This window comes from Ixodes scapularis, unplaced genomic scaffold (assembly GCF_016920785.2).
Source record: "Ixodes scapularis isolate PalLabHiFi unplaced genomic scaffold, ASM1692078v2 PGA_scaffold4__175_contigs__length_147842914, whole genome shotgun sequence".
Taxonomy (NCBI): domain Eukaryota; kingdom Metazoa; phylum Arthropoda; class Arachnida; order Ixodida; family Ixodidae; genus Ixodes; species Ixodes scapularis.
Window position 1 is genome coordinate 128,825,159 of NW_024609879.1, and position 16,611 is coordinate 128,841,769.

The 16,611-nt window shown below is 48.1% G+C and overlaps 1 protein-coding gene across 1 annotated transcript in view; it reads right to left on the minus strand.

The window, feature by feature from the left end:
• Positions 1–2,219: 2,219 nt before the first annotated feature.
• LOC8043567 (MFS-type transporter SLC18B1) overlaps positions 2,220–16,611 on the minus strand; it is a 30,983-nt gene continuing 16,591 nt past the window's right edge. The window contains exons 8-13 of the mRNA XM_029975528.3: positions 9,006–9,104; positions 6,380–6,471; positions 5,458–5,553; positions 4,768–4,842; positions 4,226–4,319; positions 2,220–3,504 (exon numbers count right to left, since the gene is read on the minus strand). Coding sequence (XP_029831388.1) covers positions 3,256–3,504; positions 4,226–4,319; positions 4,768–4,842; positions 5,458–5,553; positions 6,380–6,471; positions 9,006–9,104 — 705 coding nt within the window. The 3' untranslated portion in view covers positions 2,220–3,255. The remainder of the gene's footprint in view (positions 3,505–4,225; positions 4,320–4,767; positions 4,843–5,457; positions 5,554–6,379; positions 6,472–9,005; positions 9,105–16,611) is intronic.

Sequence of the window (16,611 nt, forward strand, 5' to 3'; positions counted from 1 at the left end):
TTTGAATACTTCACGCGTCTTAAGTTGTTGTTGTTTTTGTTTTTTGTTTTTTTTTTCGCAAAAGGTTTTAATTTTTTTTAACGTTTAGTGTTTTTTTTTTTTTTAGAAGTAAAACTTAGAGAAGGTGGTTCCACTTCAGAAATGTGGAGATAAATGAGTCATCTTTTATACTCCGTCCACCCTCCACCCCTAAGCTAACCATACCAATCAACCACCCCCTTTCGTCACCTGGCCCGCCCTTTCTGCACGTGGGTATGGCGGCAGGATGATCACGTGGCGAACGTACGCCCCACAAAATTTTACAGCGCATAATTTACACGGCTCTGATTAATTAATTAAACTACAAATATTTCTTCTCTTCCTCACAGCAGGGTTTTCGTATATTTGTCCCGCGAAACTCAACTTCGGACTTTAACTATTTATCTGACCTTTATACTTTAACGTGGATCTCAGAATCCTAGAATATTGCAAAGCCTGTAATAACTTTCCTCACAAACGTTTACTTTTTTAAACTCTGTCACCTTTTTCCCAATGTGCTGCCTTGGATTGAATGTTGTTTAACTAATCGTTCTCAGTTTGTTTATGTGTGCTAATATAATGTTCACTTTTTCCTCAGTTTCGTACTTTTGGCGTCAGGGATTGGTTTTCAGACCCCTGTTGTTTTCAGTTTACCCATACGACTTATCTATTTCTGTATCCTCATTGATTAGTCTAGTTGCTGTTGACTGTGTAACCTATCGGGAAATTACTAATATTCCCTTCACCATACTTATCCAAAGGTCCTTCGTGCGACAGCAGAATGAATGGTGCGATGCGATCTATGGCAATTGTCTCTCAAGATTAAGAAATGTTAAGTAATGAGAATCTCCCATCGCAACACTTCATTTTTGCCTTATACTCACTTTCTAGCACTACTCTAGAATTTGTCGCCTGCTACGAGCACCTCGGTGTTCACATCACGCATGTCATGGAAAGCTCATTCGGATATCACAGTATCGCCAAAGTAAATTTGATACTTGCCAATATAAAAAGTAATTTCACTTTAACCCGAATGTCTTCGAGACTACTACTGTATAAATCATATTACAAGGGAAGTAGTGATAAGTGACATACTTGCTTTCTTTGCGTTGATGACGATATGGATGGCACTGCGCCATTCGAGTGAAGCAGTGTTCGCACAGTGACACCACTAATTTATTGTTCCTGGTTTCCTATTGATAGCCCACGGGAAACCCGACAGTGCTAACTTGTATCCCCTCTTCACTATAGTCTCTACGAGCGAGGCGTGCTGTTCCATGCTCTTGTATTGGGCGGATAAAAAACAAAGGCGACGCCGAGTGCACACGTCGACTTCAAGTCGCATGGCACCGGCATATCAGCCAATCGGCTGTACCATGTGATTATATTCTTTCAAAGCTCCCCCGGCATGGACGGATAGAGATCTGAAACGGCAGCTAAAAGAGTACTTACTCTCTTTGCCATTTTGAGAGATGTACTTTGTAAATTGCAGCGTTCGAATCGTAAACTGCCGTAGGCAATGATGACAGCTGCGAAAGCCTTCGGGCAATAGGGGGCATATCTAGTCTGCCTTGCGCGCACTGAACTTGGTTTTGCGAGATTTCTGCTTCTATAGGGTTGATAACAGACGGTTATTGGCAGCGAGTGTGAGTGATGACTGTGATCTACATATGGCATGGAAGAATCGCAGCACCGTAGAAACGCTGCAGCCTTCACCATGAACGCCTGCGCTGTTGCCATATGGTAATGAACCTGATGCCTAACAACATGACAAGATTGACGAGATGGTCTTCAAGTTATCGCATAACATGGCTGCCCATCTGCGCCCTTGAAACTTCGATGGATGCACGAAGCAGGCAGTACTGCTATGGCAGCATGGTGATGCGCAGCAGACCAGGAGTCGAACTAGACTGCTGCCACCTGCAAGCCTGTTCCAAGCAAGGGCTTGGAACGTGCGTTGTCGGAGTTTTGTTACCTTGAGTCGCTTGAACGTCCTGTCTGTTTTCGGCAGTTACTGAAGCATGCTCAACCTGCACGCTCTTGGACATGGTACTAAAGGTATTCATGGTCAATAAAAAAATGATATGCCGGAGTTCAGGGAATTGTGAACTTGACTCAGACCCAAGTAGCCCGGAGATCCCCCGAGAACGCTGAGGAGCCATTTAAGGAGACTATACTTTTTGGAGGAATAAGGCACACTGTGTTGGGTCAACTGTTTCACATTTATTCAGACGTTGCACATTAGAATAAATAGAATGCAATATTCTTTAAAACAAAAACAAAAAATAACAAGATCTAGACCTCCAGCCAGAAGAGCCTGGGTGAGACCGGGGCATAAGAGATGGTTGAGCCGTAGTTTATTCAGGGCTCGTGCTCACAAATCAAAACTATTTTTTTTTTTAGCACCATATATTTTAAAGATTCTGGCCCGACGCGTATCGTTTAAAGCTGCGTTTGCTGGGCAACAGAGCCGACCCTGAGAGTGCGAGAGTGTACCGTTCCTGGTACGCGCCTTTGGGGAGTTTAAGCATATAATAGAGAGTTTTATTAGATTGTTCTGATATGACTAATAATAGTACCCTATAATAAAACGGTGCATGCGCAAAGGCGTCGGCGGAGTATCGGAGTCGTCGAAACGATGAACTAAAACTCCCTAGTTCTGATAACTCCGATAACGATGCTTGCTACTCCGCCGATGCCTTTGCGCACGCTACGTTTCGTCATCGGGTATTGTTAGCGGAGATATCGAAACGATCCACTAAAACCCATGCAACAAAAGCAGTGCCGAAATGCCAACGGATGGCAACGGATGTCACGCGAGCCGGCATGTCATGGTGTCGGAAGTCGCGATCTTGGTAGCATGGTCGTAGAAGTTCCGGAAAAAAAGACGAGCGAGCGCCGGTGTCGCTGTCGTGGCGTCCCAACTTGCTGCTGCAGAAGCTTCTGCGGACTGTCGAGTTGAGAGCGAGCCACAGTATGAACAGTCGTCTGACGCGTTCACCTCAGCTGCTGTGTCACGCGGCAATGATCGCGGCAAGGCAATAGCATGACACTTTGACATCATCAGGCGGAACTCGAGGGCCTAGATTTGAAGAGACGTTCAAAAACACCAGTCGAAGACGCGTTCCAGCTCGGTGCCATATATGGTAAACGACCAAGAAGAGCGGTCCCCGGCCGCGTAGCCAGACAGGGACCAAGAGTTCGCTTTGTGCCCGTCCACGGAAGATAACCACGGGCCTACTGAACGGGACGGGTGTCGATGCTGGCCACGCGGTCTCGGTACGGCGTCGGTCCGTCACTGCAGCAGGAGCCGTACTGCTGTTTCTGCTCCACTTCGTACGAGATGGTCCGGGAGTCGCAGCGCATGGACTCCTTGGAGCTCGTGGAAGAACCCACGTCACTGTCGGGCTCCAGGATTCTCGGAGCCATCTGCCCGTGCTCCGGGCACAGGGTGTCCCGGATGTAGAATCCGATCAGGACCGACGCCTGGGGGCCGAAGCGATCAGCAAAATATTAGAAAAAGGACTGACTGTTCTTTTGCTCCAGCGTGCACCGTAGTTTTCTCGGCGAGAATACAGCGTTTCCGCGTATTGCTGGTGGCTTTACTTGTACGAGAAGGTTGCAAAAGTCTCACTACACAGTCACATGAATCTTCGGGACCCGTTTCCTGCCGAACCGTAGCTCTATAATTGAGCAGGATCACACACACACACACACACACACACGCACGCACACACACACACACGCACACACACGCGCACACACACGCGCACACACACACGCGCACACACACACGCACACACACACACGCACACGCGCGCACACACGCACACGCGCGCACACACGCACACGCACATATAAAATTAGAGATGTCAACACGGCACGCCTGGAAACGCACAAAAACACCCGAATATACAAACCGCACACGGCGCCTCGGACTTCTTCATACAGCTGAAAAGAAACCTAGCTCTATGAGGTGATGTCCAAAGCTTTTAATTAAAAAAGGCTAAATTAAAAAAAAAAAAAAAACTATCTTGAGGGATCGTTTTCTAAGGCGTTTCAACGGCAACCCCCACCCCGACCTTGGAAGCACCTATAAAACGCTGTATTAAAAATCTTTTTTTTTTTTTTTTTGCATTACGAATTTTTTTACAGGCAGCCAGCCCTCAATGTATTCCACGCTAAAAACATCTGGGAAGGTCCTGACCACGACAGCCTCGAAGCTGAAGAGGACCATGGTCCCCCACTTGTACCCGACGTGCTGCAGCAGCATTCCGCCCAGGGCCGGTCCCGTAAACGATCTGCAACGGGTTGCAAGCAGTAACAGGTGAGTGGCCGGCCGACCTCGGCCAACACCATTTAGAAAGAAGGCATTAGTGTTGGATTTTCTCCGTCACTAACGAATGCTAGCGCGGGTCACATATCTGACACGGGAGTGCTATACGTCAGCATTCGGCTGAAACTCGCATTTAGTCAGTGAGAACACGAATTTTTTTTTTTTTTGCTTTCCGAACGATGACACAGCAGTCGTGTCCGACCTTAACTTGTCCCGCGCTGACCCGTGAGTGACCTAGAATATTGAATACTACGGCTTTCTATCTACTGTTGGTGGCAGGTAAAGATAGACGCTCAGCCTCCAGCACGCGCGCGCGTCGCCCTCAACCGGTCTTTGGCCCTCAAATATGGCGTTTAGTGAATACCCCTCATAGGTGGTTTTGCACCCTACCGACAGGGACGAGAACCCCTCACCCGATCGACTGGCTCAGGGTGAACATGGACGAGATTAGGCCGTTGGTTGCGATGCTCGGCTGGAAGCCCCGACTCCTGGAAAGAAGCGCAGACGCGCACGAGTTCAAGATTAACAAAAGCACGCCGAGAATACGAGAAGCTTCCCGCGAAGATTGCACGTCCCGTCCGACGTGCTGTAAGGGTTTAATACAACTTACTAATTTAAAGTCGTCTTCAGTACGAAAGTGAGTGTGCATCGGTCGCTGAAACCTGGCGGCGACTGGGAACGAAAGAGGCTCTGCGCAAGCCCCTGACTTCCATCGACCGACGCACCAGTACTCTCCCCACCTCAGTGGGTCAGTCCAATATATACCACCTGGTAGACAAGGACTGCGTCTTTCCCCTCAAACGTCCCCACTATAGTGGATCCATTCAGCGTCACCAAGCGATGCTGCTAGCGCGTTTTGCAGCGTCTCCCAACGAGCGCAACGCTAGCGCGCGGAGACGCATGCAGACGCCTGCGTCTGCCGCATTGCGGCGTAGGCTTGGGGCGGGTAAGGGACCTACAAATGATGACGCATTGCAGCGGCCTTGTCTTCTAAGTGATACTGGCCAGATTAGGTTTTGAAGCGTGGCTGCTTGCAAATGAAGAGGAAGTCAATAGTCCAGGAGAGCGCACACGCGCTGTGACCGGTCTTCTGGACGACTCACAGGGTGTACTGGAGAGTGGCCATGAAGGCGCAGATGGACGCTCCTCCGATGCCCACGCCGAAGAAGGCCATCGACAAGATCACCAGCCACAGCTTCCTGTGGGGGACGGGGCGCGCAGTGAATTCGCTGACCAAGTGAATCCTTCATTATTTCTAGGAAAACAAGGTGGGTTCAAGAGTCGGGGAGATACGTCTGTGCTATCGAAGTCAGTGACCGCCTCGTTTTGGTGCGCATCTTTGGAGATGAATATTAAATACTCGACTGCAACTATATATGGTGCGCTAGCATGGGAGGTTTGGTGATCGCTCGCTGCGGACAGCGGTCCCCGCTTCATGCCTTATCTGTTCCTATCAGCATGGTACCATCTGTAAACTGGCAGCAGCGCCACAATGACAAAGACTAGTTCCTTATTTTAAAATTTGGCTCTAAATAAAAAAGGAAACAGGCAAACATACGAACAAAATCAAGGGGTCGTGCGCCCATTTACGGCAGATCGCCAGGCGGCTGTCTGCATTTGGTCACCGAAGTACGGGGTCGCGAACTTGTCGTTTCTGACATGGTAACCCTTGCTCTTGTCGTTTCTGACATGGTAACCTGCAGGGTTATCATGGCAGTATTGAACTAGCTCGCCTGCACCCTTGCTTTAGTTACCTCATAGTATCTTTTTTTTTTTTTTTTTTTTTGGTGCGATGCGCGATAGACCAATTTCACCAGCCAACCGCTGCCGCAATGTATCAGGGGAACTAGGCACGTGCGACAATCTCGCTGGAGCTTTGCGCATGTATAGCACGAGACTGCACGAGTCCTCTCGTGTACTGCAGCCGCTTGGCTCTTGTAAACTAAAGTTATGGCGGCATAACACATGCGCCGAACGCTTAGTGAGATCGGTCTATTGTGCGACGAGGGCGACGCGCGTGCTCACGTGTCGAAGGGCATGAAGGGTGCAGGTCCGACGAGCAGCAGGTACAGGAGCACGAACAGGGCGCCGATGCTGGTCAGCAGCTTGGTGTTCACCTGCCAGAGAACGAGACACTCCTTTATTGGGCCAAGTACCCCTTCAAGAAGACAGCCCTCCTTTCGTCGCTCATCTTTACAACAAGCTTGTTTTAGAATGCTCATTCCGACTAACGCGGCTATTTATTTAGGCGCAATTTTTGGTAGAAAAAATCATGAGCCATTCCACTCTGTGGAGGTGGATGACCAGTGAAGCTGTTTAGCAGACGACACAGACCCGCTTCTAGGAGCCGAGGGAAACTAGACACGCGCGACGGGACCGCCACCAGGGGAGAAATCAAAGTCAAATTGGACGTTTAGTGTTTATACAGTGTAAGGTTGGTCTGCCAGGGTGAGGCGACACTGGTTTACACTGTAGATGAGCAATATTGCCAGTGCAGTACGACTGCTAACCTGGGGTCTTTAACGTGCTCACGCAGTAGTGATACACGACCGCACGCCGGTACGATGCTCATCCAGATCGAAACGGGCAGGGGTGGGGCTCGAACCCAGGATCCCTGGGTTCTGCAGCGCGAGCTTTCGCTCCACGCGCGTCGAGCTGGGTGTGCGCTTCAGCCCACTCGGCCACCGATCCCCCTCCACCCCGGGAGAGCGGAAGGAATAACTGTAGGAAGTATTCACTGGCGGCCATGTCTGTGTGCGCGACTGCTGAGCGCGTGCTGATGGCGAGCTTCCACAGTTCTTTTGTAACGTGCATTCCGCACCCTCAAGATTACCTGTTTTAGCAGCCTATTAATGTGGGCTCGTTCTGCGCATGCGCTCTAGTCAGCACCCACAAATATGGCGCCCAGTGAATACTCCTTATAGGCACGCAAGCGCTTGGAATGATGACAAAGAGAGGGCAGTGTGAGCGTAGACATGGCCGACGCGGGTCGCACAGCGGCAAATCTTTGAGAAACCTCCATTACCTGAGAGTCTACTGATCTTAAAAATGGTGCCTATTGATAACTAATCTACTGAATAGACATATTGCTACATTACCCAAGCATCAAGGAGAATGCAGGGAATGCTGTTCCATGCGCCGCACGTACCGGCGTCTGTAGCAGTAGCTGTTCTAAAGCAAAGGCCTAAAACAAAGGGCATCTTCCACGCTCGCTCGTGAACGCTTTATTTTGGTTATTTACTTCGAATCTTTTATATGGGGAAGGCGTATAGACGCTTTCAGGCAGCTGTGCATGGGCGCCGCCATAACCGACCTCCAGTTTTTGTTTCCTCTTACCTCTTTGTTTCCTCACTTCATTATGGCCACAGCAGGACAGGTTACTGCCCTTTTAGATGTTACTGTGTCCTTCTCCCCAGCATAGGCCCTTGTGGAGACTCGTCAACGCCCGCTTCAGTGGCTCGGCATCTCGGTAAGACAAGAGAAGGTCGGCTATGGCGGCTCAAGCTGGCGTGCGTTGAAAGCGTCTATAAAAGATCAGCTATAGCTTTAGTCCTAACCTGGCAGATCGCCACGAGAAGCGGCCGCAGAAATTGAAAAGTTAGAGCGGCAAACAACGGATGAGAAAAGAGCCACGTGACGGGCGCCCCGCTGCGGCAAGTCGCCGCAACACACTTCTCCCGAGCCATGGAATGTCCGCTCGTGCTCCTCGTGCTCCTCGCGTTCCTCGCGCTACCGCTTCTTTTCTCCTTGGGTTTGAAAATCATGTTTTGGGTCCTCGCCGTTGCAAAAGCTGTGCGCTGACGTCCAGGTTGCCCGAGAAATGATCCGTGCGACCAGATCCTCGAGCTCCAAATCTGCGACCGGGCACTCTATGGCTCCGTCGTCGAGCTTTGTGAATATACAGGAAGGTATGTCACTCAGGGCCGTAACCAGGGGGGGGGGGGGGGGGATAGGGGGTTCTGACCCCCCCCCCCCCCCCCCCCGAAATTTTTTTCTGGGTACGGCCCTGGTCGGTGCACTTGCAGCCAGCCGATTTTAATCTCCACATCTGCGCACGCGCAGTGGCACCGGTCGGCTACCGGGTACCAAACCGGGACCGGTTCTTCGGTTTGCTTTAACTCTCCATTATATGCCACCGATGCACATGATTCATAGGCGAAAATAAGACAAAATGGCCGCCGTTGTCCCCGAAACCCCCCCCCCCCCCCCCCCCCCCCCCCGAAATTTTTTTCTGGGTACGGCCCTGATGTCACTGCACACGAAAAATCCACAGACCCCTAGCCATAAACAGCTTCGTTGTAAAAGAGTTAAAGGCATTATCGTTTCAATAAGTGCTTCACAAAAACAATGCTGCTAAAGCAAATATTCATTTCACAGGGTGATTCCGGCCTATCAAACTGACACACCCCGTATTTAAAGAGATGATCAATCTTTAAAAGAAAACCACACCGGCAACTCTACAGTGTACACGAAGAGGGGCAAGGAAATATACAACATATAAGCAAAATAAACATATAGTAAAATATTGCACGACAAAGTTGTTTGCAAACAAATATACTGTGCTCTCGTCGACGGCAAATGGTGCGTGTAGTGATCGGAGCAAGCGAGCAAAGCAGCGCCCGGGGGCAGCAATGTGTAGCTTAGCACCGACCTTCCAGTCACAGAGCTTGCCCCAGACGGGCACCACGGCGCAGTTGAACAGGCCCGGTATCATGAAGACCAGGCCTAGGATGGTCGTGGACAGGTGGAACTGTTTGCACGAAAGGAGTAAACAAAAAGGAATGAAAGGCGTTTACAAATCCCTGTAATGCGACATTAGAGCGCAGCTCTTGAGGAGGAGGAGGGGAGGGTATTGAGGAGGGTATGCCCCTTCTCCGCCGTTCTCTCTCCTCCTCCTTCATACTCTCCCCCTCCTCCTCCATACCCTCCCCTCCTCCCACAGTTTTCCCGCTAAATTTAGTTGAAAAATTTAAGCCACGTGACCTTAACAACAATTCAATTCCCCGCTAAATTTAGCGAGGAATGGAATTGGCGTTGAGGTCACGTGACGGCAATTTTCCCGCTAAATTTAGCGCGGTTACGCCGACGCCAAGGCCGCGAAACCCGGAAACAAGCGCTTAAAAACTGCGTAGTAAAAAAAAAATAATAATAAAATAAAAATAAATAAAAACACGTAGTTTTAATTTTAGGTAACTAGCTGCACGCACACAGGCCACGATGGAAGTCATGTGGCATCCAGAAGCAAGTACAGATTGTGATCGCGTCAAGGGCAAGCGTATACCTGTTTAACATGATAAAAAAAAAAGTCAAACGTATAGAATACATTTTTTAGTCAGTAAATCTCCGTACCGATACGTATACCACGACTATGTAGAGCTTACAATACAGAAAGTTTCGAAATGCTCGGTCTGAGTCACGTGGTTTATGGACCGTGTTTGCGATACGAGGAGGCGACGGAAGCGTTTGATCGTCTCCAAATTGCAAATGCTCCCCCATGGTCTGAGATGGACCCTCTTTACAATCTAGAGGCTCTTTAACCGCGATTTCCGACGAGAGCGCCACATGGTTGACTCTATGGCCCCATGATCTCTTACGCCAACCGATGGGAGTGAGGTACGGCCGCGAGGAAGCCCTGCGCCTGCGCGCGGTGACACTATTGCGATGGCCACCAAAGGTTTGAAATATAACGAAGTCAACGAAACTCGCTATAGCTTAGTGGGCGAGACACGAGTTTTAATAGAACGTTCCCACACCTCCGACAACGACACGATGCGTGCGCAAAGGCGTCGACGGAGTGTCGAGTATCGTTATCGGAGTCATCGGGACGATCTGATAAAACTTCCCATCTTCTGCCAGATTTGACGGAGTGGTCACTGGACACGTCATATGATCACACCGATGTCGTCATTTTCAATTCGTTTTCTTTTTTTTTTTTTTTTTTATGTCGGCTTTGTTTTATACACCTTTTCCGCGTAGTCGTCGCCATCTTGCGTGTTGCAGCGACAGCCGCGCCGTCTGGCGTACGGTTGTTGTGCGCCCATTTTGGTATGCGGAAAGCAGCGTTGTTCCTAGCTCCCGCGTTGTCCCCATTGACCCCGTGCATCGTATCTTCATTGTTTTCCCTTTAGTGAGTTCCTAATTTGTTTGTTATTGAAAGTGTGAATTATTCTTGCGTTCTGGCGTGTTTATTCGCTTTCATGGCGCCCGCTGTTGCGTCAACAGCGCCGAGAGGTTCGTCGCCAGCGTCGCCGCGGTAATCGAAATCGGAGGCATGTTCACTTTTCCTGAGGACGTTTACCAGTGTTCACTCTTCGCGAGTTGTTGTTTGTGAAGAATGACAGCCTTCCGCGAATGACTAACGGAGGGTTTCTATGCGCGAGCGAGGGCGACCCTGGGCATAGAAGTATCATCGTTTACTTGTAGAAATACTCACAGTGGGAGTTGGCGACGCGGGCCGAACGGTTTATTGTTATGGTGCACCGTCGAGGTACGATCGCTAGTTACCGGGACATCTTCACTTCGTATGATGCCCAGATGCGTCGGAACTATTCAGGGGATGGGGGTGAAAAGGGGGGGGGGGGGGGGGGGGCGACGACGGTTTTGCGCCCTCTTTTCGTATTGTTTTCATTAAAGGGACCATGAAATGACCTTTTTACTTTTTCCAGATAACTTTTACATTAAACCGTCAATGTTCACTGAATGCCGAACAGGCATCCGTTTTCGTCTCGGTTTATTAACTTTTATACAAAAAATTATTGAAATATCGACTTTTTCATTCTCTCCAACTGACCGCAAAAGAAGCCGTGACGTAGACCGTTTCCGGAACCGGAAGTTCTCTCGGCAGTAGGAGAATGGGAGTGTTAGCGGCAACGAGTTGGGGTGCGCCGGTAGGTTTTACTGCGGTGATGTCACCGACGTATTTCCTGAATCGGCGCCTCTCATCGCCGCATCGCAGCTGAGCGAAATTCAATGAGATATGTTGCGCTACAGCGACAGCATGGGACTAGTCCCATACGCCGGTATGCCTGTTGGGAAGTGCAGCGAGTCTTGTCACCACCCCGTCATTGTTGGCAGAAGGGCCGGCCCGTGTCAGTCGTTTGCAAAGCGACGTAGATGGCGTTTTTCGCGGCCTCGGAGATGCAGGAGGGAGCCGACGTTAAAAAAGATACGTTTGAACTACGAGTGTCAGCAAGAGCCACGTAAATACCTGTTTACACTCGGAGCGGACGCGCGCGCTTGATGGAAGTCTTGTATTCGCGCTGTTGGTAAGCGCTTCGGGACCGTTCTTTTACGATTGCAACTCGATACTGACGCGACACTCGGCAAAGGAAGGTTGGACCGGGGTCGACAGTGACGTGCAGTCTGTCAGAATAAAAATGGCATACCAATAACAAAGTGTACATACCGTGTTACGAAGGCAATCCATACGGCGTTTATTTCAGCTCTATATCACACAAAACAAGAAGATAGAATCGACGAGAGTCCCTTTTCGACGAGTGTTCGTCAACGCTGCCTCGGAAAACAAGGGGAAGAGATTGACCTCCTCACCTCTTAATCTAGAATTGAGGTCAGTGATCAAACTATAATACGGGAAGGGTCCACAAGGGTCGCGCGGGCATATTCCATTTAGCACGCCAGCCGGTCGTAGGCAGACGGTCTTGCGACGAAGCAACGCAGCGCCGAGTCGGAATGCCTGCTAGGCCTATACGCTTCGTCGGAGTCGGTGAATCCAGCGTTCTTGTTCGTCGTGGTCTGTTTTAAGTACTGTTTTCTTGCTGCTTGAAGTCGGCACGCGCGGGAAGAACACGTAGAAAAATAAACGTTCAGTCAGTCAGAGTTTTGAGAGGAAGGAAAACAAAGAAAATAAATGTTCGTCGGTCGCCGTCACCCAAGTAACTGGCGGCCCTGCCCTACTGCGCACGCGCAGTAGTTGCTTCGTTTACCACACGATAGATGGCGCTTGGCTCTCAGCATTATCATAGGGAGGCTCAAGTGAGGGTGGGTGCAACTGCTAGATCGGGGTATGGTGGCTAGAAGGACTTGGTGTCCGGAGCGAGCTCCCCCTCCCATTGACAAGCGCGGGCCGTCTGAGGAAGACGTGGATAGGTGGCGCCACAACACCCTGGGATGCCGAGACGGGTTGAGCCGAAGCGGGAGTGAAGCCGGTGAAGCGAGACAGAGAAACACAAGGGCGCTTGGTGAGCGTGAGAATGTGCTGTAATTTGGCCGAGGTGTGATTAAATACAGTGACTGAAGGCATGAAACGAATGAAATCACCGAGGTGAGCGAAATGGCGGACGGGGCAGCGCCGAAGCGGTCGCCTACGAACAGGCACTGCTGTGTGCCTGGATGCAAGACAGGAGACAGGTTACCGCTCGGCTGAGCGAAAGTGCGCATTATTTTCGGTGCCCAAAGACTGAACAGTTTCTTCTGTTTTCCCGAAGGTGAGCAGAAGTGTGGAGTGTAGATATAGCTGCTCAGTTTTTCTGTACAAGCTGTTATCTATTGGTATCATTATTGAACATTACTCTAAGTATATTGAAAAGACGGTGAGAGTGCAGGCGAGCTGGTGGTAGCTAATCATGTCGTATTACACCTGAGACTGCGGTGGAAGAAATCGGAAGAACTTTCAGTAGAAGGAACAGACACAGAGAACGTCTCAAACTCAGCTAACTGGTTTATTTCTCCAACAGCCTTTAAGTACCCTCGGAACTTTTTCCCAACCACACTCTACACATAAACTCCTTTGTTGCAGACATTTCGAACCGGATGGATACAAAGGATACAAAACAACCCACACATGAGACGAGGACTTAACAAAGGGACACTGCGGATCATCGCAGTGACCTTGACAGAGATATGTCCCGAATTATCCTAACAGTCGCGTCAAAACGCACACACAATAAAAAAAAAAAAACCACACACAGGTGGTCTCTAAACCGTGGCGACGCACCCAGACATAAAGAGACCACAAAGAGAACACCTTTTTTTTTCCCCTTTTCTTTTCCTTGGGAAAACACACCCAAGTGATCTCAAAACCGCGATCACAAACACATCAAAAAAAAAAAAAAAAATTTAGATGTATATACACATATACATTGTCTCCCCCCCCCCCCCCTCCCCGCTCCCCTTTTCTCGTAAACCGAATGCGTTCGTTCAAAGTCTGAGAAACTTTTTGGAGTTGCGTCCAAGTTGCATCGATGCTTGGCTTATGCAGTTTCCAATAGAACTTATTCTTATTGTTTCTTTAAGAGGGTCGTTAAAGAAACAATAAGAATAAGTTCTATTGGAAACTGCATAAGCCAAGCATCGATGCAACTTGGACGCAACTCCAAAAAGTTTCTCAGACTTTGAACGAACGCATTCGGTTTACGAGAAAAGGGGAGCGGGGGGGGGGGGGGGGGGGGGGGGGGGAGACAATGTATAGACCTTTTCATTTTAGTAGTTGCCTCACCGGCAGATAGAGGGCGCTGATGCACTCGGCGCCATTAGGTTGCTTCAATTTGGTTGGTTTCGGTTTCAACGTGAACGCGGCTATGTTGCTGTTTTACATTCTTTTTGCGTAATTTTGTGATACGATTATTTTCCTTGTAGCACACAACCAATGAAACAGTGGTATTGAGTCACTGAAGACTACGAGGTGTATTTGAGCCTAAATTGCGGGCTCTTTTATACCAACTATTTTGATGTATCTGAATATGGTCGGTTGAGAAACTCCTGACTGATGTACAGGGAAGATTACTATCGTTTACAGCCGTGCCCGATGACTACCAGTTTCCAGAAAAACAAACTAATGAAGAGACTAACACGTGAATATAAAGAAGCATATCGACAGCTTGATTAGCAATCTGCTGAATCAGCCAGAACAGATGAACTCGCGAGTTTACTGCTCACTGTTTGGTTTTTGTGGGCACCCAGCCTTTAGTGAACTTTGCAAACTGAAAACGTATCGTGTAATGACGCAGATAATTGATATAAACAAGTAGTGTCGTCTCGGCTCTTTTTTTTTTTTTTAATTCAGTACTTGAGCATGTTTTGACAGGCCGAGTAGAAAGTTCTTATATTATCAACCCTGCTAAAGTACTCACAAGCAGCATTTCGCGATATTGATCCTTGGAAATAAATTATTTTTATATGAACATTTGCTTACTCAAGACATGATATAAGTGACAGGCCCGTCAAATTAAATCTGAAATTTGTCTTCCGTAAAATTGGCCAAATAAAATTTAAGGCTGCAGGAGGAGAAATACATCGGAAAGTTTGGCTGAATTCTAGCGCTAGGCAACACTTCAAAGACCTGCGTGAACAAATATTTCTTTGTTTGAGCAGATTCGCGTTGTAAATTTCGGCGTCGCCAGCCGCCAAAAGTAAAGCTCTATTCGCCATCGACATTCCTGGACTCAAGTAATTGTTATGAAAACGGCTTCTTTTTTTTTCTTTGCGTTAAATATTGCGGACTTTAGATGCTAACAAAAATTAAAACAGCGCACGCAAAAAAAAAAAAAAAGCGTCGTCATTATTGCGCATATCTCGAACCCAAACCCCTTTTTGGATTAGCAAATAGAAACGACGTTATTTCTTTGTGCACGCTATTCCAAAACTCGCCACTGTTGTCATGGCAGTTTCTTACGCGGGAAGTCCCAACTGGTTATCTAAATATAATCAATAAATCACATAAATGACTGTCGAAACGGGAGCGACCACGGTATACATTTTTTTTTTTAAACTTCATAAGTAAACCGACCAACGAAACAACTACGTCGCAAAAGAAAAAAAAAAAAGATTGAGAACTTCATACAGATATGTAGGTGTTCTATTATGAACAAACAAATCGCCTGATGTTGACGTACCAGTACTTCTAGCCTCAGACAAAATACAAGTTAAACGTTCGTTGTCTATCTCCTCCGCGAGTTTCCTTACATAATCAAAAGAAACAAATTTCGATATATTATAAATACAAAGAACGATACTTTCAGGAAATACAAATAGTCTCCTTGCGCTGACTATTCTTGACGCCTACCTTCCGATCCTGAATACAATATACGCGCTTCTTACTGAGAGTGTTCCACTACTATTAGTAAACAAACCTCAGTTGTCATAAGGACCTTTGAACCCTCGTGATGTCTTAGTCGTCGAGTTGACGTATCGGGCTAGGGTGTCCGAAGTAAGGCAAGAAAGCGCGGTGAAACGCGACGAAAAACACGAATACAACAACGCATCCGCCAAGGCGCGGAGGGGAGAGCGGAGGAGCAACTGGAAGCAACCTCATGGCTGCCGCGTCACGTGATTCCAAGATGGCAGCGCCCATGCGGAGGAGGATGAAAAGGTCTATATGTGTATATACATCTAAAAGTTTTTTTGTTTTTTTTTATGTGTTTGTGATCGCGGTTTTGAGATCACTTGGGTGTGTTTTCCCAAGGAAAAGAAAAGGGGAAAAAAAAAAAAGGTGTTCTCTTTGTGGTCTCTTTATGTCTGGGTGCGTCGCCACGGTTTAGAGACCACCTGTGTGTGGTTTTTTTTTTTTTATTGTGTGTGCGTTTTGACGCGACTGTTAGGATAATTAGGGACATATCTCTGTCAAGGTCACTGCGATGATCCGCAGTGTCCCTTTGTTAAGTCCTCGTCTCATGTGTGGGTTGTTTTGTATCCTTTGTATCCATCCGGTTCGAAATGTCTGCAACAAAGGAGTTTATGTGTAGAGTGTGGTTGGGAAAAAGTTCCGAGGGTACTTAAAGGCTGTTGGAGAAATAAACCAGTTAGCTGAGTTTGAGACGTTCTCTGTGTCTGTTCCTTCTACTGAAAGTTCTTCCGATTTCTTCCACCGCAGTCTCAGGTGTAATACGACATGACTAAGTATATTGTGTGAAATATTACTGCCATTTTCGGAACGCTTTTATTTGCAGGTGAAACATGTTGGAAATAACTTCTGTATATTTTTTGTAAAGCAATAACCTCAGGTAGGTGAATAAAGTACCAATTCGGTTGTTTTCTGGCTTTGTGTTTTTCTTACCATTTGTTATGATTTATTTTATCAAATGACATGGCCGTTTAGGAAAACGGATGAAAAAATGTTTTCTTTCAATGTGCCGTATGGAACCACCACGATAGTTTCGAAAGAATCTGCCGAGCCTCATTCGTTAGCTGGGGTGTTCGAGATTCACCTCTCATTAGTCTGGACCACAGACCCCCCCCCCCCCCCCCCCTCCCCCTTCCCCATTTTTTTAGTGGCAGTAAAATCGGCCGACGACATCGCTACC